The 24,508-nt window shown below is 44.9% G+C and overlaps 1 protein-coding gene across 1 annotated transcript; it reads right to left on the bottom strand.

Moving 5' to 3' along the window:
• Positions 1–17,155: 17,155 nt before the first annotated feature.
• Positions 17,156–24,227, bottom strand: LOC135385980 (small ribosomal subunit protein eS27-like). Its single transcript, XM_064615644.1, has 4 exons — positions 24,119–24,227; positions 23,627–23,735; positions 22,148–22,258; positions 17,156–17,303 (listed from the first exon to the last, which is right to left on the bottom strand). The coding sequence occupies exons 1-4, from the start codon at positions 24,122–24,124 to the stop codon at positions 17,275–17,277; spliced, it is 255 nt and encodes an 84-aa protein (XP_064471714.1). The 5' UTR covers positions 24,125–24,227; the 3' UTR covers positions 17,156–17,274.
• Positions 24,228–24,508: the final 281 nt, after the last annotated feature.

Below are 24,508 nucleotides of genomic sequence, written 5' to 3'. Positions count from 1 at the left end.
GAATTATATTCTTCAGAGATGAGGGCAGTATACATGTAAAATCTAAGTGAGGGGCCTCCAACACGCGGTCCGCATGTTGCCCGCGTTGACCCAACCTGTCGCCAGAGTGCCCTAGACCACAAACAGAACGAAGCTACGCTCTCAAAAAATTAATAAGGACTTAGCAACGAAATCCGATTTTCAAGCATTGTTTTTACCCTTGCCCGGCATAGTGCTGCCCCGCTGCTCATGTTAGGCAGAACGGATCCCGGACAATTGCTCACCGGAAAATTGCTAATCGGACATTTGCTCACTCCCTCAAAGGCTCAAGGCGGACAAATGCTCACCAACCCGTGTCATCCTACTGTTGTGTTGCCACTTTATTTGTCACGTTTGGTTGCATATATATAGTAGCGCTATTATTTCCATAAATATATTTGATCACTGGAAATGAATGAATCGCTCAACTTACAAAATCTAAGTGCATCTGATAAGAGATTCCGGGACATTTCATCGAACGCTGTTTCATGAAACGCCATTTCGTCGAAGAATGGACGTTTCGTTGAATTTTCTTTTTAATTCGCCCGAAACATTTTGTTTGTTACAGAAACATTCGAGTTACCTCTTAAAAACTGACTCGAAACAAGTTTCCCCTGTTTGCAAAGAAAACGCCATTGTACTATAATATAATGTAAATGGAGTAGATTTACTATCATGAAGCAGGTTCTCCACTCATGGGCCTATCCAATGAGATTGACAGTAATGTAAAGGCAATGGCAAATGGCAAGCAAGATATGCAAAGAGTGGACCTGATTTAACTGAAGTGCTTTGGAGGGGTACAGAGAATTCCTCCGTAGAAGCCCTGAAGCCGAAATATAAAAGATCACTCAACCAGCAACAGTCCCACCATGACAAGCACATATTTTTCTGACACCACTGAAAATGGCTAATTTTCTGATGCGTAAATTTACACCAATAATGTTTTTATTGCAACAAAATGTCTGAAATATTCCTATAAGGATATATTTATGGCTTTGTAATACGTGTATGTAATATAAGGACGTACGCGTATCACAGCATTCATGAAATATAATAAATGTTATTGTAGTCTGTTTCTTTTGTTGTTGTTGTTGTTTTTTTGCTTTTTTGTCGTTTTGCTGGCGTTGCTGGCAAATCCAGTTATTTTTAGCCATCTTTTTGACATACTCGTACCCCAAGCAGCACAATGTACCGAAAGTCGAGCGCAATAGGGGTGGACGGTATGTGTCTTATCAATGTTCTTTAGTTTCACCAGTTCGTTCAAGGTCTTCCACCTACCCGTCCACCCCTATTGCACTCGACTTTCGGTACATTGTGCTGCTTGGGACCGTTCACAGGAAGCTTCGTTTTCCTGTCTCACTGATAACGACTCCAATGATACCTAGATATCAGCTGTTCTCTCCGTTTATAGGTTTGGCGACGCGCTTTTTGTTTAGCAGTACTGAACCTAAAATTTTCGGGACCATCTATGGGGCTGTCACCCTTCAAATAAGACGTTTCGCAACTCAGTCATCCATTTCTAATATTTAAATGTAATTAGCGTATAGATGTTACTGATGGAGTCCTTCTGCACCTGGACAATATGAACCGTGCAGTGGACCTTTGTCTTTTCTTTACATTTTCGAACAGTACCCTACCCCGCCTCCATACATTTGTCCGCTATTTTATTTATTTATTTATTGTTGATACGTTAAAAGCCCGAAGGCATTACATAAAGGAGGTGGGCACACGGTAGGAATACAGAAAAAATGAAGAACAGAGTGCATGATAAAATAGATATTTGACAAGATGCAGAAAAAGAAAACGTACAAGATACTATAAGGTATATACATACAGGGTGTCCACCGTAACTATAGAAGTAATTTTTAAAAATAGAAAAATCACTTTTTCCCAGTTTTAACCAATGGCGATGTACTCTACGCCTGAAGGCACAGGCAAGCTTCTGTGTCGATTCATTAATTAACGTTTTAATTATCAACGATAGAAGATTGACCCAATGAGAACATCGAAATCCCTTCGAGTAACTGGTAACGTTACCGTTTTCAGAACAAAAATCGAGAGAGTTATAGCGCGAGGAAAGGGCCTGGAAATAAGGCGATATGGTGGTCGTTTTTCGACGCGCAAGTAGAAGTGCTCCCGTTTTCCTTCCCTTTGTATGCGAGGAACGCACGATAACTTCGAAGTTATCGTGCGGAAGCACGAACATTTTCTGCTTACTAAGGACCCTGAAGCGTATCTGCATGTTTTCTACAAGCCATATGGTGACGTCTTGAGTGGCATTCGATGATGCGAGGATTTAAAAATAATTAACTACAACAACGGGGACCAAAAGGACCTCTCATTAAAGGGGCATGGAAAGACTCGAGAACAAATATGTCGGGATAACTGGAAATTAGGATTACAAGCTCACACACATTCGCACAACAACTGCGAGTGCAGCGCGTAATCCTGGAGCGCGATAGAGCTTTCAATCTGGCGGGACAGAAACAATGCTCCCCTCGGCTGCCAGTCTGCAACGTCATGTGCCTCGCCAATACTGAGGCGAGCGCCTTTTTTTTTTTCTTTTTTACAGTAGCATTTCGCGCCGCTTCCCGCATCTCGACTGGTCGCTCTCGCTAGCAGATGATTTTCGGTAGCCAATTAAGAGTCCTCTGCCACCTGACGTCACCAGGCGCGAGGAGCCGCTGGACGAGGCCGCCGCCGCTGCGCGCTCTCTTGCATATCGTTTTTCTCAGTAAACTGGCACGTCGCAATGGAAATACTTCGCGTGACGGTTGCTGAAGGCAGTATACTCAATGACGATGTAAAAAAATAGATATGTTCCAAGTGCCTTCCATGCTCCTTTAATTATAATGGCCATTTTTCACATACACGTCGTACCCTAGCAGCTCTCCAGCGAACGACGCTCGGAGCGCGTCAAAACTAATCCACGTAGGGAGCACAACTGACCAAACCGGTACGGAGTGGAACAGACGAGCTGGCGCCGTTCATGCGGTCCCCACTGGTCCCCACTTCTGTCGTTTCTATACTGCGCCATCTAGTGAAGACGGAGATAGCTCTCTCCGGCGCTTCAAGGCCACGCGCATGCGCATAGGCCGTTGTGAAAAAAAGGTGCATTGTAGTGTTTGGAAGCTGTGAACGTCACTCCGGCACCTTTTTAGACGCCCCACGCCCATCTTTTTATTCAGTGTTAGCGCCGCGAAGCAACTGTGGCTAGAGCGGCGTGTGGACAGACGAAGACAGGACAACATGAAGGAGTGGGGGTGGAGGTGGGAGGAGAGGAACTGTGCCTATACCCGACAAATTTGCGAAAGTTCCTTCATTCGTCAGACATGAAACCCGTCCGTACGATATACGAGCGGTGTTTAAGTCAAACCGGGACTTTTCAGTTTTCGCAAAAGTAAAATAAACTTACAGGCCAGAAATTAGTTATATTTTTCAACGTAATCTCCAGCTGCACTAATGCACTTGTCCCAGCGTTTCACGACGGCTTTGACGCCGGCAGCGTAGAAATCCTTACCGGCGCGTAGCAGCCATGATCAGACCGCATTCTTGACCTCGTCGTCGCAGCTGAAGTGGCGGCCCCCAAGGAACGCCTTCAGTGCCCCGAAGAGATGGAAATCGCTGGGGGCGAGGTCTGGACTGTAAGGGGGATGTGGCAGCAACTCCCAGCCAAGTTCCTGTAAGGTGCGTGTCGTGAGATGCGCGGTATGCGGGCGTGCATTGTCCTGTAGGAGGAGGACTCCTTTGGTGATGAGGCCCGGCCGCTTTTGCTTCAGCGCCCTATGCACATCCCTGAGAACCTGGCAGCAGAGTTGTACGTAACGCGTTAGTAGTAATTGCGTACTAGTAATCAATTACTTTTTCATTAATTTTTTAACGTAACCAATTAATTTTGTCAGCAAGTAATTTTCCAAGTAATCTGATTACAATTTTCGGTAATCCACTGAGTAATCGATTACTTTTTAACCTTCTGTCAACAATGGCAACCATTTTCGGCAAGCCAATTTGTTCTTCTGTTCCACCACGAGATCGACTGAAGCAGTGACGCAGAGGTCACTGTAACGGCCGTCTCTAGTCCACACGTGTTCCATGCACACCACAGTAATATGATAATCCCTTACAAACGCGACCTACTGGAGCAACAGTAAAATAGGTGACTGGATTGATAAATTACGGTGGCTGAAGATAGCAATAGTAACAAAACGAAGCGGATGTTTCGACGTCTATACGGGCGTCCTCATCTGGGACGGTACAAATGTATATGTACATATGTTATAAACCTAAGTCGTTCGTAGATAACGGTGTTGTGTACATATATATGTAAATGTGTATATAAATCTGTAACTGTAATAATCTGTAATAATAATAACCTGTAACGTGTGTATGTGTTTTGTATGTTCCTTTCAAATGTATTTGTGAATTTCACTTATGTATGTTGGTGTCTCAGAATTTGCAACAAGAGCTGCATGGTTGCATTCACTGCAGGCTTGTTGACCTTGGTATGGTCCACAATTTAAAAGTAACCGGAAAAGTAACGCGTTACATTTTTAAGTGGTAATTAGATTTTTGATGAAGTAATTTGTAACGGTAAAGAATTACTTTTCGCGCAGTAGTAACAGTAATTGTAATCAATTACTTTTTTCGAGTAACGTGTACAACTCTGCCTGGCAGTAATATGCACTATTGATGGTGGTACCACTGGGCAGAAAATCGACATGAATAACGCCAGCCTTGTCCCAGAAAACCGTAGCCATGGCCTTACCCGCAGACGGGGTGCTTCGGAACTTCTTGGGGGCTGGCCAGCCCGGATGCTTCCACTGCTTTGACTCGCGTTTAGACTCATGCGTGAAATGGTACACCCACGTTTCATCGCACGTGATGATCCGATCAAGGAACGGCTGTCCTTCAGTGTCGAAACAGTACCTTAGCTCTTGGGAGAGACCTCTTCCAGTCTTCTCTGCCGGTAAAACACGGAGAGCTGCCTCGGGACCCAACGGGCACTAACTTTCCGAAACTGGAGGTGTTCATGAATGATAGTGTTCAACGTTCACACAGAAAGGTCCGTCTTTCGAGCCAGTTCGAGACATGTTATCCGTCGGTCCTTGAGGATCAGGCGGTCCACAAGTTGGATGTTCTCAGGAACTCTGACAATGGGCTCTGAGCTAGAGCACTGCACGGGCCCCCGACCCGGCCCGGGCCCGACCCGGCCCGCGGGCCGGGCTGGGCTTGTTATTGGCTGTGTGCTCCGGGCCGGGCTGAGCCCGGGCCGACAAAATACGCCAGCACCGCGGGCCGCGCCGGGCCCGGGCCGTTAAAATACGCCACCACCGCGGGCCGGGCCCGGGCCGACAAATATGTGCCCGAGAGTCAGGCCAGGCCGGGCCACGCAGCTAATTCCACACATTGGAGATGCATTAGTTCATATCATCATGCGCTTGCGTCATTCCTGTGCATATTTTGCAAAGACAAGCAAAGGGTACTGCATTATGCATATGATTCGACCCTCTAGAACATTCTCCAAGCCACTTTACATTGCTCCTCACTCCTCACATATTTCACAATCACTTTGGCAAAGCTTGGTGAGAGGGATAGGGACTGGGAGAAGCAGTTTGTCGACAGCATGCTCTATCTCCGCAAAATCTTGACAGTGTAACGATAACGCCCCGTGCGTTCTGGATTTAATTTGGTCTCGTGCGGTTACGGTGTTAAACCGCCATCACTTGTATGTTTGTCTTCTCTCCTTATAAATTTACTTATAAATTTGTTTGATAATCGCCAGAAACGCGTACGTCGAGGCTGGAAATACTAGGCCGTGATCTACTCGCCGGGTCACCGGGCCGGGCCGTGCCGGGCTCTATTTGCTTAGACCCCGGGCCGGGCCGGGCTCTAGTCACTGGGTCACCGGGCCGGGCCGGGCCGCATAAAAATATGAAGGTCCGGGCCCGGGTCGGGCCGGGCCATTTTTCGATGCGCCCGGGCCGGGTCGGGCCCGGAAAAGTCGGCCCGTGCAGTGCTCTACTCTGAGCCGCCCCGGCCAGGATCGTCCTGCACTGATGTACGGCCGTCTCGGATCCGTTTGCACCACTCAAACGCTTTGCTGCGGCTAAGTGTATCGTGGCCATGCTGAGCTTGAAGTGTTCTGTGAATTTCAGATGACTTTACGCCTTCATTCACGAGAAACGTCATGGCAATTCGCTGTTCGATGTGCGCGCTCACCTCGTTGTCGGCCATCTTGTCCAGCACATGTCTTCTGTTTTGCACAAACTTTGAACCACCACGTGGTGAATGCGGAGGCCTGTCGCGGGTGAAAATGACGAAAAAGTAGTAGCGCGAGCCATTTGTACACTCAGGAGACAGAAAGTCCCGGTATGACTTGAACACCCCTCGTAATAATTCAGATGTGTGCATGCTGTAATAATGTATTGGAGCCTATTGCTCTTCTCTAAAAGAGACATCATAAGTTGTTGACATCTGTCATCAGTCGAATCTTCATGTATTCCGAGTGGAAGCGAAAAGCGTACATGTCTCACCCTCTCTTTCTTGTAGTTTTGAAGTAACGTAAGACGTTATATTCCGCGCAAAGAAAACGGTTCGTTTGCTGCCTCTTTCGTATACATCACATGTTGTATTCACATACATGACTAATGGCATCCCAAGCAGCACAATGTACTGAAAGTCGAGTGCAATAGGGGTGGACGGGTAGGTGAACGGCCTTGAACAGACTGGTGAATCAACAGAACATTGATAAGGCGCATACCGTCCACCCCTATTGCACTCGACTTTCAGTACATTGTGCTGCTTGGGATCCAAAACGACGTGAACCAGTTCGTTAGCACGGAATCTGTTTACTTATCTGGGAAAGGAGTTGAACTGCTACGAGGTTGGCCTTTGCTAAATCTAGTCTGATAAGCGGAACAGATAAACTCATGGATCGCGAGTATATATTCTAGATGACTGTATAATTAGCTCTGTTGAAAGTGAGTGCTGTTCGTATCGTCGTTCTTTATCCGTCGTTGTCCCTATCGCGCATCTTCACTTATGAACACAATTCGTACACATTTGCATCCGAACACACTCGTGCACAATTCGACAAATGTCACCAATGCTCACACTTTAGAATGGAGAGCTGTAATACTTGCTATGTTGACGTGCATTGTGATACGGCTTGGGATAAAAGTTTACGGAACACGGCACTGGCATATTTCCCCATCGGAGCGGCCTCCTGTTAGCTATTAGGGTGACCGGCTATTCTATCCATCTCTCAGTATGCGTGTCCGCTCCTGTTTGCTACCTGGGTGTCGCTCCCATAAAGAAATGAGACACTCCGGTGTTCCGTAAACTTTTGTCCCAAGCTGTACACTTTTCAGAAACAAAGAAATGATTATACTCCCCGAACGCTTATAGCGGGCAACAGGAGCGAACGATAAACAATGCAGAATTCTGCAACCGGGGTTGTGCCTCATATGCACCAAATGCTCATAACCTCCAAACGCTCATATGCACCGAAAAAAAGTTGGTGGTTTTGAGCGTTTGGTGGAAATGAGCAGGAGGGGAGAAGCTGCTCATAAGCACCAAACGTCCAGAACATCCGAATGCTCATATGCACCGAAAGGCGGGCGACCACAAAGGCCGGGTCTTCCTCTCCCGCATTTGGAACAAGGTCATTGGGTGAGAAAGGTGGAATGAATGGCGACTATACCAAGGCCGCTTAATCTGTCAGTTTGAAGTTTATATAACAGCTTGATCCTGCTTGTATGTAGCCAGAACGAATAGCGCCTTCTCGTTTATGGATTTCAATTTGAGCTTTATTTTCATAAATATGGAAGCAGCCTAGGACAAAAGACTTGATTCTAGCTCGAAAGGCTCTCGGCTCGGGCTGTAGCAACAAAGAGCGTGGTCCCCTCCGAATATATGTCCGGATTCACTTACAATGCAGAAGCTGGTATACGATATTTATATAGGGTTTATATTATGCATACAGAGGCCTGCAGTGAACATTTGCGCAAAACCCTTCTTTCGAGCCTTGTTCTTCGCAAGTTGGTTAATCAATGCGTCATAGTCTCTTATGGTTGAGCGCAGGATATTCTTGATCGGTCAGTTTCACTGTGCTGAGGCTTCTTTCAGCATCAGCGACAGTAGCTGGTGTGGTCAGAAAATATAATCCTGACGCAAATGCAAGGATTCAGATATATCTCCTGGAGGCTTTCTTGTATGTGTACGTTAAAAATTGTTTGGCGTCTCTTTGCTTGGTGTCCTCTCTTTTTTTCAATGACACAAAACGATATTCCATTATAAGTTCGCTGGCATCGATGTGCACCATTTTTACTTCAAAATTTTTGCTGCGATTATCCAGTTCAAGTTCCCATTGACACTGCCCCAAGTTGTTAGCGTTTTACAGAAATCCAAACAAGTTTTACCACTCCACGAGTTGGTCGACAAAACAAGAGATATGGCCTGATCAGTGAGAATAAGAAAGAACTGAGATTTGAATTGCCGTTCTGCAAAAAGACGACTCTTACTTTTTTTTCCCCACTTTTAGGAGAAGGTAGCAGACATTGCAGGACTGCTTCCTGATCTTGTCGCGTTGTCTGTACTCCGCAAAATAAAGAGAAGAACAGAAAGAACGGACGCAATTTGTACAATACAAGCAGTGCAGCAAATGGAACCGCTTTTATGTTCCTCATTAAATGGCGTGCAGCATTTATTGTTCATTAAGATTAATGTTAATTAAAAAAAAGCATGTCTTCCAATTTCGAACAAATGAAGAGTGCGAATGATAGCACCTGATTGGCTATGATTCGGTTTATCAGATGTCCACAACGACGCTCCTGTATTTTTGGGCGCACGGAACCGCGCGGGACCATTTCTTCCGCCACGCAACCAAGGACCAATTTTTCCGGGACGAACTTTTCCGGGACTATTTTTTTCCGGAACTACATCCAACATGCTCTACACATTCTCGCTCCTATGGTTATTCTCTCTTCGGTCTGGAAGATGACTGGTTTGGTTCTTTGAATGATTGGTTTTCAACTCATTTCTGTTTGCCCACCGTTTTAGGCATTCAAGAACAACATTATTTCCTCTTATAAGTAGAACTCGGAAATTTACGTGCCAAAACCATGGTTAGACAGGTACAATAGACAGGTATTTAGACCGACCAAAAAAAAAACACTTAAGCAGGCAAGAACATGCAAAAACAGACATGTTGTAGCGCATGCCAAAACTACTTCTAATGTACGCTTCACGACGCAGACTTTATACTGTGGAACTGTAGCGAATGCTACAGAACCATTCGATGAAGCCAGTGCCTGACTGCGACGCTGTGCTGCGTCAATCCTCCTTCCTGCACCAGTAGTTCAAGCTCACTGGGTGTTATCGTTGAACCTCTAACATATATTCAGTTTAATGTTATTTCTTCAGTTTATTTGTACTACTCGTTTTCTCTTATGTTTGTACTGGTTTATGTAGCTTAAGGCGCTATGGAGTAGACGGCGTTCCATGTTGATATCCGTTCATCGGCCACATTTTCTCTTAGACGTTTTGTCAACCACACTCTACCTCAGGTAGGCGAATTTAATTCCCTGTGGTGACGGTGAAAGGTATCGCCGTTGTTGGCCTCACAGAGGTGGGCAACGTCACGACTGACGGCATGGAGGAATGTGCATCCTGGTCAGGGATGGGCAGTATTTAAATACATTGTATTTAAAATAGTATTTAAAATATAAATGCATGTATTTAAAATAGTATTTAAAATATAAATACATGTATTTAAAATACGTATTTAACTACAGGCAAGAAAAATGTATTTATATTTATATTTAAATACCATTTTAGGCGTATTTAGATTTAAAATACACTTAAATACACATATCTCATCCTCCCGTATTTGTGGGCTTATCCACATTATTAGCCTCCCGTGATGAAGGGTATCTTGCTTAGGGGCTACAGGTCACTCATCCCGTGTGTTCGGGGATTTCCGTCCTTCTAGAAAACTGCACGATGCGCGAATGAGGGCATTGTCGCCCCCGTTGCTTCAGTCTTGGAAGCGAGGAGAGAAATGAGAACACCAATTTAAGAAAAATGTGATTCGCAACCCTCTTGTGATACTTGACAAAGCCTGGCGTCTAAAGGGAACCCTTAAAATGCAACCATTAGCGGCAATTCCACTTAGTCATTCATTGGGAACTCCGGGCAATGGCTGCAGCGCGTCAGACAATTTTTGACGGGGAGTTTTTCACTGTCATTGCTGAAGATCGAAAGTCTATGAACATAAGTAGAGGAGGCAAGCAAGCTGGTGTATATGACTGAACGGAAAGATCTCCTCGAGTCCGAGGAACAGCGTGGGAGTGGGGTAGGGGGGGACTAGACAGGACAGACAGGGGAGAAGAACCGACAACGACGACTCAAAAGCAGCAAATGAACACTTTATTCCACATTGAGAAAGTGGAAGAGGCGATAACAAGTTCATTTGCTGGTTGTGCGTTGTCGTCTTCGGTTCTTGTCCCCTCTCTGTCCTGTCTTCCTCTCATCAGTTCTCTCATGTTCAAAGAGATGTTTCCGTTCAATGGAAAGTCAGTTCACGCAAGATGCTGAAATCATTATACTGCACCACGATAAATTAAACAAATATGTGGGCACTGTGTGCAGCAGATGTGCACCCACAATAATTTAAAAGAATAATGTGCCTGGACTGCTCAAAGTATTTACGGAAGTAGTTACAGTATTTAAATACTGTCTTAATGTATTTATATTTTGTATTTAATTACTTTCATCATAAAGTATTTATAGACAGTATTTAAATACATGAAAGCATGTAGTATTTTGTATTTATATTTAAATACTCGAAAAGTGTATTTATGCCCATCCCTGATCCTGGTCGACTTCTAAAGAAACTGTGCCGACATATGATTTGGTCGAAAGATATTTCATTGAAGATCGAAACGGCAGCGGTCGTTTGATCGATTTTTTATTGGTTCACTTAGAATGTTGAAAATGAAAAAAAAAAAAAAAACCGGAGCTCTAAATGCCGTTATCTTAAGCAACATTTAACAGTGTGTAACCCTCTTGCTCATAAACACATTCCTCATGCTAACCCACTTTTTCGTGTCCGAGAGGCGGTCCAATGGCCCATGTTGTTCGCCCTAGCCCGTTCGACAATCTGATAGGCTTTTCCGCTCTGACACATAGTGACTAAACATGCCATACATGTTAATCCCCCAACCCTTTGTCAAATAATAATTGATTTCAAGTATTAAACATTTTTGGCAAATAAATAAAAAATAAATTAATGAAATTTTTCGATGATTCCTTCCTGTTGAATGTGGATAAATTTTAACAATGTATTATTGTTTGTAATGAACTGACCATTTTATAGGAGAAAGAACAGTTTTAGTTTATTTACTTTTCGCCTATGTGCAGGTGAATCTAAATTTAGTTCTTGCAACAGACATGTAACGGAAGAAGTCAGTCCTTCGAAACCTAGACAAGACAAGCAGGGCAGCAGATCTTTGTACTTTCTCTATTTTTTCGGATAGCGTGCATGTGTAGTGTCCCCAGATTGCAGATGCATACACTAAACAAGGTTGACCTAAGGTTTTATATGCTGTTAATCTTTTGTTGTGCCATGGCGAAATTTCCTTACTAGCATCCACAGACTTCGAGTGGCTTTCGCGCACATATGGCTATCCCATTTCAGACCGTTCCCTTTAAATATGTCACCAACAATGAGAAGGGTACTCCGAAGAAGCACAGACTATCGGCTGCTCCCAACCTGGGGCCACTTTCTTCAACATGTGTCCGACTGGTTCATAAATTACAAACGTCTGCAAGTAACCAGGGGTCTCCATGCAAAAAAAAAAAAAAATTAAAATAATAATAAATAAAAGAAGAGTACACAGAATTGCCCGCTCCGTATGCTCGAGTCAAAAGTTACAGAAAAAGAGGTGCGGATGACACAGTGCATGTAGTTTTGAACTCCCTTCGAACAAACGGCGTCGATCAACCGACCTTCGATCAGACGGTTTTCGACCAAGCGGCGTTCGATCAAACGGCATTCGACCAAATGGGCGGACATACGGCGGACGTGTTTGTCACGTTCAAACACCCATTGACTCACGTTAGCCCCATTCAAACCCACACATTCAGTCAAATTCGAACTTCATAAACTTCGTTTATAAAGATAAAAATAAACTTCCATAAAAATTCGTTCTGACTATATACAAGCAGGACCAAGCTGTTACGTAAACTTCAAACTGACTCATTAAGCGGCCTTGGTAGTCGCCATTCATTCCACCTTTCTCACCCTGACCTTGTTCCAAATGCGGGAGAGGAAGACCCGTCCACTGATCTCTATAGTAATAGGCTGGATAGCGGATTGAGGGTGCAACCGTACGGTCACCGGCCGCCATCTTGGGAAGCTCAAAACATTGCCGTCCGCCACACAGCTGCATTATGTGCATGCGCCTTTGCGTAGCATTTTTGTGGTGTCATGCCCGCATGCTGTGGTTCTGGGTGTGCTGACCGTACTGGCAAGGCACCGAGGACGTCATTTCACAAGTAAGTGACTTGGTTTTACAAATAAATGCGATTTGTTAGTCCACGAGCGGGGTGACAAAACGTTGCTGTTGATGCATGTGCGCGGCACTTTGTGCATCGTATCTCAAGATCTAAGCGTTAAACTTTAAGCCGTACGTTATCTGGATAGAGTCATTGTGATAGTCTAGCCTTCCTGCAGTTCACGGGTATGGTCTCGGCACGCAGCAGGCGTTGAAGTGCGCTTGTCAGCTGTGGTATCTGCGGCTCAGTTCGTTGGTCACGGTATCGACGATTGCTTGCTTGGATTAGCCTTGTTATCCCTTCCATAATTGATGGCATAAATTGTTCAATGCAGGTTCCCTCACGGCCGCCCAGAACATTTAAACAAAATGTGCGGTAAATGTCAGGCGAAAGGACTGGACGCCGTCGACGACATCACTGGTCTGCAGCAAACATTTTAAAAACAAATGCTTCGACAGACGCTGTGCCCAACAAGTTCGACTTCCCAGAACACCTCCAGAAAGTAATAATGCATGCGACATATGTAGAGGCCGGATTTATATGCACTAAAATCTGGTTGAACACACATGCATGAAGAATTCATTTATCTTGCTCAAAATATGCACCTCTAGGAATTCACTTGCATGCATTTAAAATACGCAACAAATTCACTGGGGCAAAAGTATCTTAATTTATGTAGTGTACAAAAAGCATGCAGGTTGAAAGCATAGATCGAGAAGTTGCCCGTCAAAAGGAACTCGTTACAAAGTTACCGTGTGAAAAATGCAACTAAGTTAAGAACTAAGTTACTCAGCCCGAAACGTAGCTTAAAACGTTAGAGTTACTTTAAAAAAAGAACGAATTACTCCCAAGTTACTTCGGACGCAAAATAACACTACACAGGTGCAGTTGAGTTCGACCCTGAGTTGCCTGCGTTGAGTTTTCGTTTATGTCCAACAATCTGAACGCGTTACATCTTATTCCCTGTGGGCACACGATGGTTCAGCTTCATTTCAATAGCAGCAGTTCTTACTTCCTGAACAGAATACTGTCATTGACTGGACATCACGTTTTATGACATAAAATGCTGTAGAAGAACCGTAAAGAAAGCAAGGAAATAAGTGGATGTGAGTGAAAACGAATTAGTAACTTGGAACGTAGCTTAAGTTACTTTGGCAAAGTTACCTGAAAAAGGAGTTCCTCTGAAAATTACCACAGCGCAAAAGCAGCGAGTTAAGTTATATAGTTACCAAGAAAAGGAACTTAGTTACAGTAACGAGTTACCTCGAACTCTGGTTGAAAGTGTGTATTTGCATGAAAATCTAGCCTCTAGAATCATGTTCCCTAGTTAAGAGTTTCAAGCGATGGTTGATGATTGGAATCAGTACTGCACGAAGGGCACCTTAAAGCTGCAGCTTGTCCAATATATGAAAATACTCCTGAATTACGCATCCATATGCAGTAAAAGCCACTCCATATTGGATGGGACAATACCAAGATGGGCAAAAGCATATAAAGAAAAAAGTATTGCATGAAAATGTTGCCTAACCGTACAAACTCGTGTTAGTGGGACATACAAACACACCAGCCACATGTCTCTTTGGTGCGCTCCTGCATGTTTACTTTACTTAGTGACAATAAATAATTTTTCAACCTCGAATGTCTACTCTTTATTCTCGCTGCTTAAGTTTGCAACAACACATGTTTGAATGCAGCCCATCCGATCAATGTATCCGTCTGATCAAAGAAGTTTCCCAGTGCTACAGCAGTATCGGACTGTACCACCTTGCCAAGGAATATACGGAGAAGGTGACAGCCAGGCCTCAGCTGCGAAAGAAATTGTCAAGGTTGATCATATTCAACAACCAGTAATGCACTCTGCCCACTTACCTGCTTGACTGCTTCAAACTTGCTGTTGCAACTGGACTTGTGATACTTTGATGTTGGAGCTTTCAGCACAAGACCTTGCTACTTGGCCTTTTTATGACTTATTCACTCTACCTCTAGTCATTTTGAACTGTCTTTACCGCCATTTATTTCCCCAGTGCACATATTTCTAGTCGATATGTTTTTACCGTCATATAGCCTTTATATCACATATCATTCTAGTCCTTTGGAAGTGCTTTAGTGCCGTTCGGCATTTCGTGTCATAACTAGTCATATCTAAACTTCTTGTGCAAAGCATAATGTTTATACCCAAGCATATTAAGGTAGTTACATAAACAAACGTGCCAAACATTCCCTGGCATTCCACACCCCCGGGCAGAAAGGAAATGAGAGAAACACGGGAAGCAACACGCTGCACACACTGACAGACGACAAAGGAAACGTAACACAACAAATACAACACCACACAAAACCAGCAAATCACATAATCGAAGTTCAAAGTACAAAATTGGGACCACACGACCTCACACGAGTACAAAATAGACAGGAAATAACATGTATGTGACGGAATTTCACACAAAAAACGTAAGGAATTCAATCACGAGGGATTTCTGCAGCGATCCGTGGCAAAATTTTAGCGAAGAAGCAAGGGAATCGCTCACAAACAGCAAAACTTGTCACAGCTTACATGCATTCCTATGGGCTGTAATCGCTCTTTTGAGCACCGCAATATGGCGGCCGGTTGTCGTACCCTTTCCCGCGATACCCTCACCCATCCGCTATCCAGCCTTTATACCATGCTTTATACATAGAGATCAGTGGACCCGTCCTTTGTGGTCCCCGCCTTTCGGTGCATATGAGCAGCTTCTCCCCTCCTGCTCATTTCCACCAAATGCTCAAAACCACCAAATTTTTTTTCGGTGCATATGGGCGTTTGGAGGTTGTGAGCATTTGGTGCTTATGAGCTACTACCTGCAACCGGTGCCTATTATCGTGACACACGTCTTCGGAAGACTACATTGTCTCTTTATTTGCCATCTGCTTCTTTTGTTTCTATCATCTTCAGGTGAGGCTGAGAGACATTCGAAGCAGAGAGGTTGTTGGGAAGGGAGGAGAGTGGGACGAAGAGAGCCCCAGTAAGGGTATAACCCGGCTAATGCTGGGGGGCAGACAAATGCTACTATCTTCCAGCAAATCCCCGGCCGAGAGAACGGCCGCGGCAAGACCGACGAGGAGGGAAAACCCCACCAAGCCCGACGTCCATTGAATCTGCAAAGGTAGCCGCCGTGTTTGTTCAGGTCAGACAAACCCCCATTGCGGGACAAGTCCCACGGAAGCGGCCAGGTTCCTGCAACGGCTTTTGTGAATAATTAATCTGGAGCAAGATCTTTCAGCCACCACGAAGCTATTGCAGGGCACGTGCTTTAGCGGCACTATTTTCGTTAGCGGAGAACTCACGCCGAGCCATACACATCCTCAGAAGCGTAAACTTGTACAGCTCCACTACTGGAACACATGAATTCCATCCCATACATGGTGCAGCAAAACGAAATGCTGCTATTGCATGCTTTGTTTTTGCAATTTCATGCTATTCCATGCCCGAATGTATCTACCGAACCTTGGTTTGCAGCAAACCAATAAAATTGATGCCAGTGCAATCCACGTATCTCACATTTTATTCTGCGAGACACACGTGTGTGACACGGATGTGTAAAATTCAGTTTTCAGAAGGTGATGTCACCATGTGCGCGCTCTGCCTCACCACAGCTGCTGGCTGTTTTCAACTTGCGGGCAAATACAGGGAACAGGAAGACACCTGTTGCTGTTGTTCGGGGATTAATGCCAACTACATGACGTCATCTACATCTATTCTTGAACGAATACAGAGGGCAATCCAAAAAAAATTCAGATTAAGACGTCTCACCGTCTGATGAAAGTGTGTGTCAATTTACCAAATAGCACAAAATGTTTTGATGTGTGCAATTTGTTTCCAAACCAAAAAAAAAAGCTCACTGCTCCATGCGTTCACCTTTAACTCGTCACTTCAGGTATAACGACGAGAAGCATGATGCCGTGTCACCGATGACGTTACAGGGTCCACGCGTTCTGGTTCGCTGGTCAGTCAGGTCAGCGCCCTGCCGCCGTAAACCAGTTCTGCCAGTTCCCCAGCAGAATTGGGGATAGGAGGAGCGGCCGAATCATGACCGATCCAGATGTAATGCTTTTTCAGAGCCACGAACAGCAGAGTAGCAGACGATAGCTAAATAGCAGACATTTCTCTGAACCAATTAGCGAATGTGGAACCTGTATCGTGAGGGCGAGGTCGCAGGCAGATCGCAGGCTGGTACTGCTCTCCACCACTGTTGCACACAGTCACTTTTTGCGGCGTACTTTAGATTCAATTTCTGCAATAATTACGACTCCGCGGTGTGAATTAGTTCTCATGCTGCATCTTACTGGCCTACTTAAGATTTATAGGAAGAAAACTTAAATTACTTCTGCGCTACTTCGAAGAATCGAACTATGCACTCTTGCAGGTGCTTTCGAAAGTTCATGGAAGCACATAACGTTGACAAATGGCATTTACATTTTTTGTTCCGAGTATTTGGGTTTATAATTTGAAATAAATTGTGTCCAGAATGGCACTTTAAGTGGAGATGTGGACAATAACACATTTCAGATGTCCTTGGGAGACAAATAAGAATGAAACACATACAAAACACAAGTTTGTACACCCCTGTACAAAACTCTGCATTTATTGGAAACAGATCGAACAAGCACTTCATGCTGGTCTGTACAGGAGCCCTCTTTTTTAGATGCACGTTAACCCACTTAGTGCTGCTTTTTTCGGAATGAGCAACCTGTAAGAGAATAAGAAAATAGTCAAGGAAAGGAAATGCCATCCATGTAGAAAGGGCACACAAAAGAGTTTATGGTCAATTTCAACCACTTCTGCCTCACTGTTCTCTACATACACACATGTAGCGATGAGGTGCCGTCCTCAGAACACCATAAAACCCACATGGGGACAGCCTTGAGCAGTATACAGATTTTGAGCTAAGTTTATTCCACTGTGATTCAAGGATACACACCATAAGCCAAATTGTATCAAGCAGAACGTCGTAGTTTTTCTGTATAAACAAGAAAAATGGACAGTCCAGGAACTCACATACAGTTTGACTCTTACGGAGGCACAAGCATGAGCTAGCACACCTTTGTAGATGCCAAGAGTGTGTGCAGCTATGATAAATGCTAATCGAGCTTATAGATGCAATAAATCATCAGCAAGTCTTCTTGCAAACAGGTGGCTTAATTGCATAGAAGCTACTAACAGTGACTGCACATCGTCAGAAAGTTTGTTTCTTAAATGTTGGTTCGATCCTGGATTCTCGCTATGTTCCTGAGTCATTGATTTTCACAAATTACAAAACTTCACGGTGCGATTCCTTAGCACTTCAGTGATGCTTTGGGCATGTGCTACGGTTCACAATGCAGCCTGCACGTAGAACGCTGCCAAAGCAACTGGGGACAGCACAGAGAAATTCCCCACAGACTTGAACCAGTGGTACAAGCCCATCTCCTATGAGCACCGAGAAACAGTCCGCTAACAACAGTGCAACACTGCGACACCTGCAAAACGGAGGTGTCGCCATGTTCTTTTGTTTCTTAGATGTGATCATAATTCAGAAAGAAGGCCAACCAACTGCAACTTCAAAGAATAGCTTTCGACATGGCACAAACGGTGTATCACACCGTAATTTGCGAAGGTGTATGATAGTGCATAATTTGGACCACTTTGCCTTCTGCTTGTACAATTAAAGACTGCTTGCTTCAAAATATGTACCAGCACCCGCACAAATGGGCGCTAGAGGCTCTCGCCAGCAAGAGCCTCAAGGTGGCAGCACATTCTGGTGGCTCTTTTAAGTGAACAATGTGCTGCCTGCTCTTGACAGAGAGCTGGCTCTACATATCGTCCAGTACAAGATTTAGATAGTAGAAACTTGCTTTTCAGATTACTAACGCAGTTAGTACTGCTAGTACAGGGTTGTCTGAAATCCCCTGTCAGTAGTTCAGCAGCCCATATTTCCTTGACGGCCATCGAAAACATTGTTCGAACATTGTATTTAAAGGTGGACCATACGCAGCATGTGTTTCTTACTCGAAGTAAATAATCCTGCAACACCTCGACATTTGAGGTGGGATAAACCAGAGGGTGGTGATTTCAGACAACCGTGTCGCAAGTGGCAAATATAATGTGAAACTTAAATTTCTCTAACAATTGACCTGGAAAGAGCTAGACACAAATTTCTGTCATTCAGAATTGGCAAAATTTAGTAGCAGCAAATACGTGCCCTGTGCCAAATTTGTAAAAATTTGGCACCGCAGAATTGAAGGGTTTCACAATTCATAAAAAATGTGTTGAAATCTGTTGCACATTATTTTGCGCACTCGAATTAGCATTGCCAGCGACTGTATTGCGATTCCTCTATGTCCTCTAGCCACTATCGGGTGGAGCTGCGACGCCCTATCGTTGCTTTTGACAACCGCAATTGCGAAGACTCTTGGCCGCAGCCACTTCAACGTTCATGCCAGTGTGCTTTGTCAGTCTGCAACTGTAACGCTTCGCTTCGTCACATTTTGGGTACATCTTCTCGCGCAGCAGTCACACGTGGTCACTTACACTTCACAGCTGGTTGTGCTCAGCTAGAAAACCTGTGAAAAGGCACTAGGCACATATCAGGAACACGTGCAGCCTGCGCAGGTGAGCGCCATCGGAGGAGACGAATCTACTGTACGAGACTGGACCAACGACGCCTTCCCAGGAAACACGGACACAATGAATCACACTATCTGCCGCGACATCCAGCCATGGATGGTCAGGCAGCGAAACACGTGTTACGGGCTCTCTACATGTACATGTAACTGCGAATTATGCCATTTGATTCAGGTCACATTTACGGGTAAGCACTTAACCAACTTTGTGGCTTTGTAAGACTTGCCGAGAATGCTGGCTAAAGGTTCGCTTTAGCACAACGAAGGAAAAAAAAAGCACAGAGCCACCTTCTCCATGTCATGCGAGAATCATGTCGGCCGTGTGCACCTGCTTTCTCGGACACTTTTTATAAATTCCATTCCGCAGCCGTAACACAACGCAGAGCGAAAACATATTGCATGGTGACTCCTGGTGGACAGCCTGACAGAAGAGTCAGAATTGTTAAACAGCTGCGTTAAATGTCACCTCATTGCTCCTTTAAGGCGGGATCCCATAACACACGACAGCTTCTGTCGCGGGTGCAGCTGGCGGAAACTCCCGTATTTTCTTTCTAAGAACCCTCCCCAACTTTGAAAATCCCAAGTTTCCGTACCAATCTAAGGACTCTCTCCCACTTCGCTCATGTGTCACGTGACCACAAGTGAGTCAGCCTCCTTTCCCATTGCCCGAACGAAAGTCTCAGACTTTGCAGCCGTACCCAAAAGGAAATTGCGGCGATGAACTCTAAGACGGCGTCATGCTCTGCACACCTCAAATGATCTACGCGAATGTATCTGGTTGAAAATTGTGTGGTTGTGGAGGTCTGTGCATATGACCTCGGTTTTTTCGGTGATTTTCCGGATGTGCTCGATTATTCGGATGCAGAACGGCCACAAGCCCAATACAGTTAATGTATAAGAACGTCCGAAATCTCGGACGCCGTAGAGCCCCGCTGTTCGATATTTCGGACTCCGTTTGCACAGCTAGAGTCACTAAATAAGCTCATTTAGTGACTATGCACAGCAAGCGAGCGTCACAAATCGTCAGCAGGTCACCACGTGCGCTTGACACAATGCGGAGGTCAAGGAAAAACCCATTACTCATTCCTTTCAAGGTGGAGCCGGTGACCCACTTTAACTGGACCTCAAATAAAGAGTGAAACGGGTTCAAAGGGGCTTTTGTACGTTCTTTCCACATCTGGAAACGGACGTACGCTGCACCTGCCGCGGTAGCGAGCGGTCGTTGTATGCAGTTTGTTGCCCGCCAGTGCGAGTGGTTCTTGGGTGAAGTCGTTTGCAGCCGGTGCGAAATGGCACCAGTTTCGTTTTTGCCATCTCCTTCGCGGAAGAACGCCAAAAAACGTGGCACGTATTCGACCGTGACGATGGAAAAGAAAGCGGCTATCATCGTGCAAGTCCAAGATGGTCGGTCCCAAGCGGAGGTTGCGCGAGAGTTCGGGATATCGAAACAGACCGTGTCGGATTACGTCAAGAACAAGGCAAAGATCCAAGCAGCATGTGAGAAGGCAAGTGGATGCAAAAAAAAAACATCAGCAAAGGTAGTCACCCGCAGCTTGAGGAAGCCCTTTACGTGTGGCTGAGCGTTACGGTAGCAAAAAGGGTCCCCGTGTCCGGCGACTCAAAGAAAAAGGCAGAGAACTTTGCCCTCCAAATGGGAATTGAGGGATTCAAGTGCAGCGACGAGTGGCTCCGAAATTTCAAAAGTCGGCATGACCTCGCGTTCAAGAAAATGTGCGCCAAAAGCGGTGCGGTGGATCAGAATTGTCAGTAACTTCACTGACAGACTTGACTCGCTGTTGCGCCGGTACTCTCCGGAGGATGTTTTCAACTGTGACGAGACTGGTTTATTCTACAAGATGATGCCAGAAAGAACCCCGGCTTTACAGTGAAAAGCACAGCAAGGAACGCATTACGGTCCTCGTTCGGAGCAACGTGTCCAGAACAGAGAAGTTGCCCCTGCTAGTGATTGGGAAGTCCAAAAATCCCGGGTGCTTTAAAGGCATTAAGTCTTTGCCAGGTTGGTACGAGGCCAACAAAAAAGCTTGGGTTACCCTAGAACTGTTCGAACGATACATACGCAGGCTGGACCGTAAGTTCGAACTTGAGCAATACAAAGTCTTGCTTTTTGTGGACAACTGTGCTGCACATGGACACACTGACAAACTGAATGCAATTGAGATGGAATTCCTTCCACCGAACACTACAAGCGTTTTGCAACCGATGGACCAAGGTGCCATCCAGAATTTGAAAGTGCACTACAGATCCCACCTTCTGAGTCGTATTGTGCTGTGTCTGGATAGTGGGAAGACCTACGATGTCAGTTTGCTCTCAGCATCCTAGCAGACGCATGGAAAGCGGTCACTGCCGATACTTTAAAGAACTGCTTTAGTCATGCGGGATTAAGTCTGAACACCGAGACAGCCGAGATGAGCGACGCACACCCGACGACATTTCTCCCAGCGGTGATGACTTGCTTGCCGAATTGCGTACCGGTGGCGTAGAAATGCCCACCTCTGTGACTTTTGATAAGTTTGTGGACATGGATCACGCATTGTTATCATGTGCCGAGCTCAGTGACGACGAGATCGTTCGCCAAGTGCTAGACCAATCGGAAGACGTGGCACAGCCATCAAACTCTGCGCTGATGAAGGCATTGGCTGTGCTTTTGTCTGTGTACAGTGCCGGAATGTCGCTACAGGAAGTAGAAGATGATGTAATTAAGAGGAGATGGAAGAATGTCCGCCAAGAGAGCGTAGACACTTTTTTAAAGCCTACTGGTGTTTAATGGTGTGCGAGGGCGCTGCCATCGATTGTGTCGCTTGTAGAGTGTTATGGGACCTAGCCTCTAGAGAGCACCAGTGTTGAAGCACATTCACCGGGTGAAACATGCTTTGCTGTATAGTGTAAAGTAGCATGAAGTTGAGAGCCTTGCCTTCCGTTAGCCTGGCCCTTCCTCCTGTTGGCTGGCAAAGCACAGTAGAACACCCTACACATAGCACGACAGTCTGGGCATGGCTGAAAACTGTTGTGATCTTGTAACAGCCTGGAAAGATAAGGTTGACACACTTAAGCCAAACGAGAAACTATAAAAATATGGATGATGCACTGAAAAAGAAATAAGCTACTATGCTACATGGAACAAGTACAGATAGTCAAGTCCATTGTCCATGCTAATCATTACAGATTCACTATGCTTGCAAGCTTTTAGATTAGCATTTAGAGTTTAGAATGAGAAATAATTGAGACCAATGCAGAGGACTCTTAATACTTAATGTGGACCCGTGAGTCCAGGTAATATTTGCTGAAAGGAATATTTACATCTCTGTGGCAACAGTGCATCGTGCTAGCACAGGACAACACTCGGCTGGCACAATCAGAACATCAAACAGAAACGATAGTGCTTCCGCCATCTTGGGACTAAACTGTTTGAAGAAATATCGGTTTACCAGTTTAGGTAACATTTCGGAAATGTTGAAGCTGCCTACTGGGGGTTTCCTGACATTTAATATTTTTCAGTGTTAACCAGGGTTGACTTCTACAGCTTGCTTACTGCACTGTTCAACTGCTACAACATCTTAGGCTACCTATATCAGCGCAAATATCATTGATCGAACATGACTGCACTGTCTTTAATGCACACCAGCATCAAAACCGCAGCAATACAGTGAGCGTGGAACACGTGTTTTCCATGCTGGAATTCAAACCCCTCTGTAAAAAGGCGCCCCAGGCACACTATATTATGCTGCTGCGCTGATTTGTGATGTAGTCACACGTGTTAACAGAGGTGCTGTCCAATTGTTCACTCATGTTTTATTTTGTAAATTGCTTAGTCACCTATAATGTGGAAAACAGTGGGGGCAAAACTGTTCGTGTCGAGCCAGGTCGACATTACAAACATGCTATGTTATCAATGCACTCCTCGTTACTATGTAGGTGATAGCATGGAATTCAATGCCAAAACAAACGTGCATTAAAGTTTGGTCAGTTCCACTTACTGCAATGGACGAATGGGGAGGACACAATTACATGTTAATGCAATGTAGTACAACTATGTGGAGTACAGTTTTTTTTTTTTTCATGATGTAAATGAAACCGCAAACTTGCTCTCCAACACACATTCACTATGGGTGCCCATGATGACTCCCAGACAGGCAAGGGGAGGATTCAGCTACGAACAACAGTATTCTGTTTTGCTTATGTTGTGCGAGTGCCATATCCGGCATACGAATAGCATGAATGTGCGACATGTTCGCCTAACGAGCGGCGATTAAACTTGCAATAGTTCCACGACGATGAGCTTAGGCTACCTATATCAGCGCAAATATCATCGATCGAACATGACTGCACGGACGTAAAAAAACAAACCGGGCATGCCCAGTCATGTTCCCTAACAATCCAATGCGGTACTTACCAGGGCATTTGACATCCATGAAAAATGACTTTGGATGCTGAACCAACCTCTTCAGCTTACACTTCCTACGCTCTTCTTCAAGTGAAGGATTGAGTAAATCTTTTGCGAGCTGCAAAAAGTAACGCTGAATTAGCAACCACGCTGGCAAGATGCCGCATGCTACTTGATGCGCAATTTCCTTGACTGTGCAAAAAACGGTAAATATTCAGCAATATTCCTGTCTTCACGACTTCACACACACAGAACATATCGAACACTTGTCAAAACCTACAATGCATGCTGAATGTGCTCACGTTCAGGCATGTCTGGCAGAATTTAGGCTTAATGACTCTCGTGAGATTACAAAGACAACAGTAAAGGTCCTAACCCTCCAAGTTTCACGTCTCAAGCATCAAATAAAGAGAGATATCAAGATTTTTAAGTAGGACAGTTGTGGACAAACAAAAAGGTATATACAGCGTAATATTAAATCAAAATATTGCCGACACTTACAGGCATGATTGCCGACACAAGTGCACACGGCGAAAGGAAAGTCTACGGGGCGCACTATTTACAACCAGGGGCTCGATAAGCTGACGTTGGTGCTGCTCTGGATTGAGGGAGCACCAAGCCACTCGTGTCTTGTACGCAAAATATTCGACCTATTCGATAGTACAAATCACAAACTGTACATTTTACTTGCGTGGAAAAAAACGAATCTTGCATTCATTGATAACGATCTGGCCCATTACGTTGGCCAGCATTGCAAGATATACCTTGAGCATTGCTCGTTGCAATTTATTTGCAATTGAACATGCGTATGGATATCTCCCCATGCGAGTAGTCAGCTTCTATATTAGGAAAGGAGTACTTCTTTTAAAAGAGTGGTAACCACCGTCGTGG

Source organism: Ornithodoros turicata, chromosome 2 (genome assembly GCF_037126465.1).
Source record: "Ornithodoros turicata isolate Travis chromosome 2, ASM3712646v1, whole genome shotgun sequence".
NCBI classification, from domain to species: Eukaryota; Metazoa; Arthropoda; class Arachnida; order Ixodida; family Argasidae; genus Ornithodoros; species Ornithodoros turicata.
This window is presented reverse-complemented; position numbering and strand designations above follow the sequence as displayed.

Excerpts from the sequence above, each read along its gene's own strand:
- LOC135385980 (XM_064615644.1), bottom strand. Across the intron at positions 22,259-23,626 it reads CATGGATGTCAAATGCCCTG|GCTGTTACAAGATCACAACA; the intron begins GTAAGTACCGCA and ends TTATCTTTCCAG. Across the intron at positions 17,304-22,147 it reads AAGGGCCAGGCTAACGGAAG|GTTGCTCATTCCGAAAAAAG; the intron begins GCAAGGCTCTCA and ends ATTCTCTTACAG.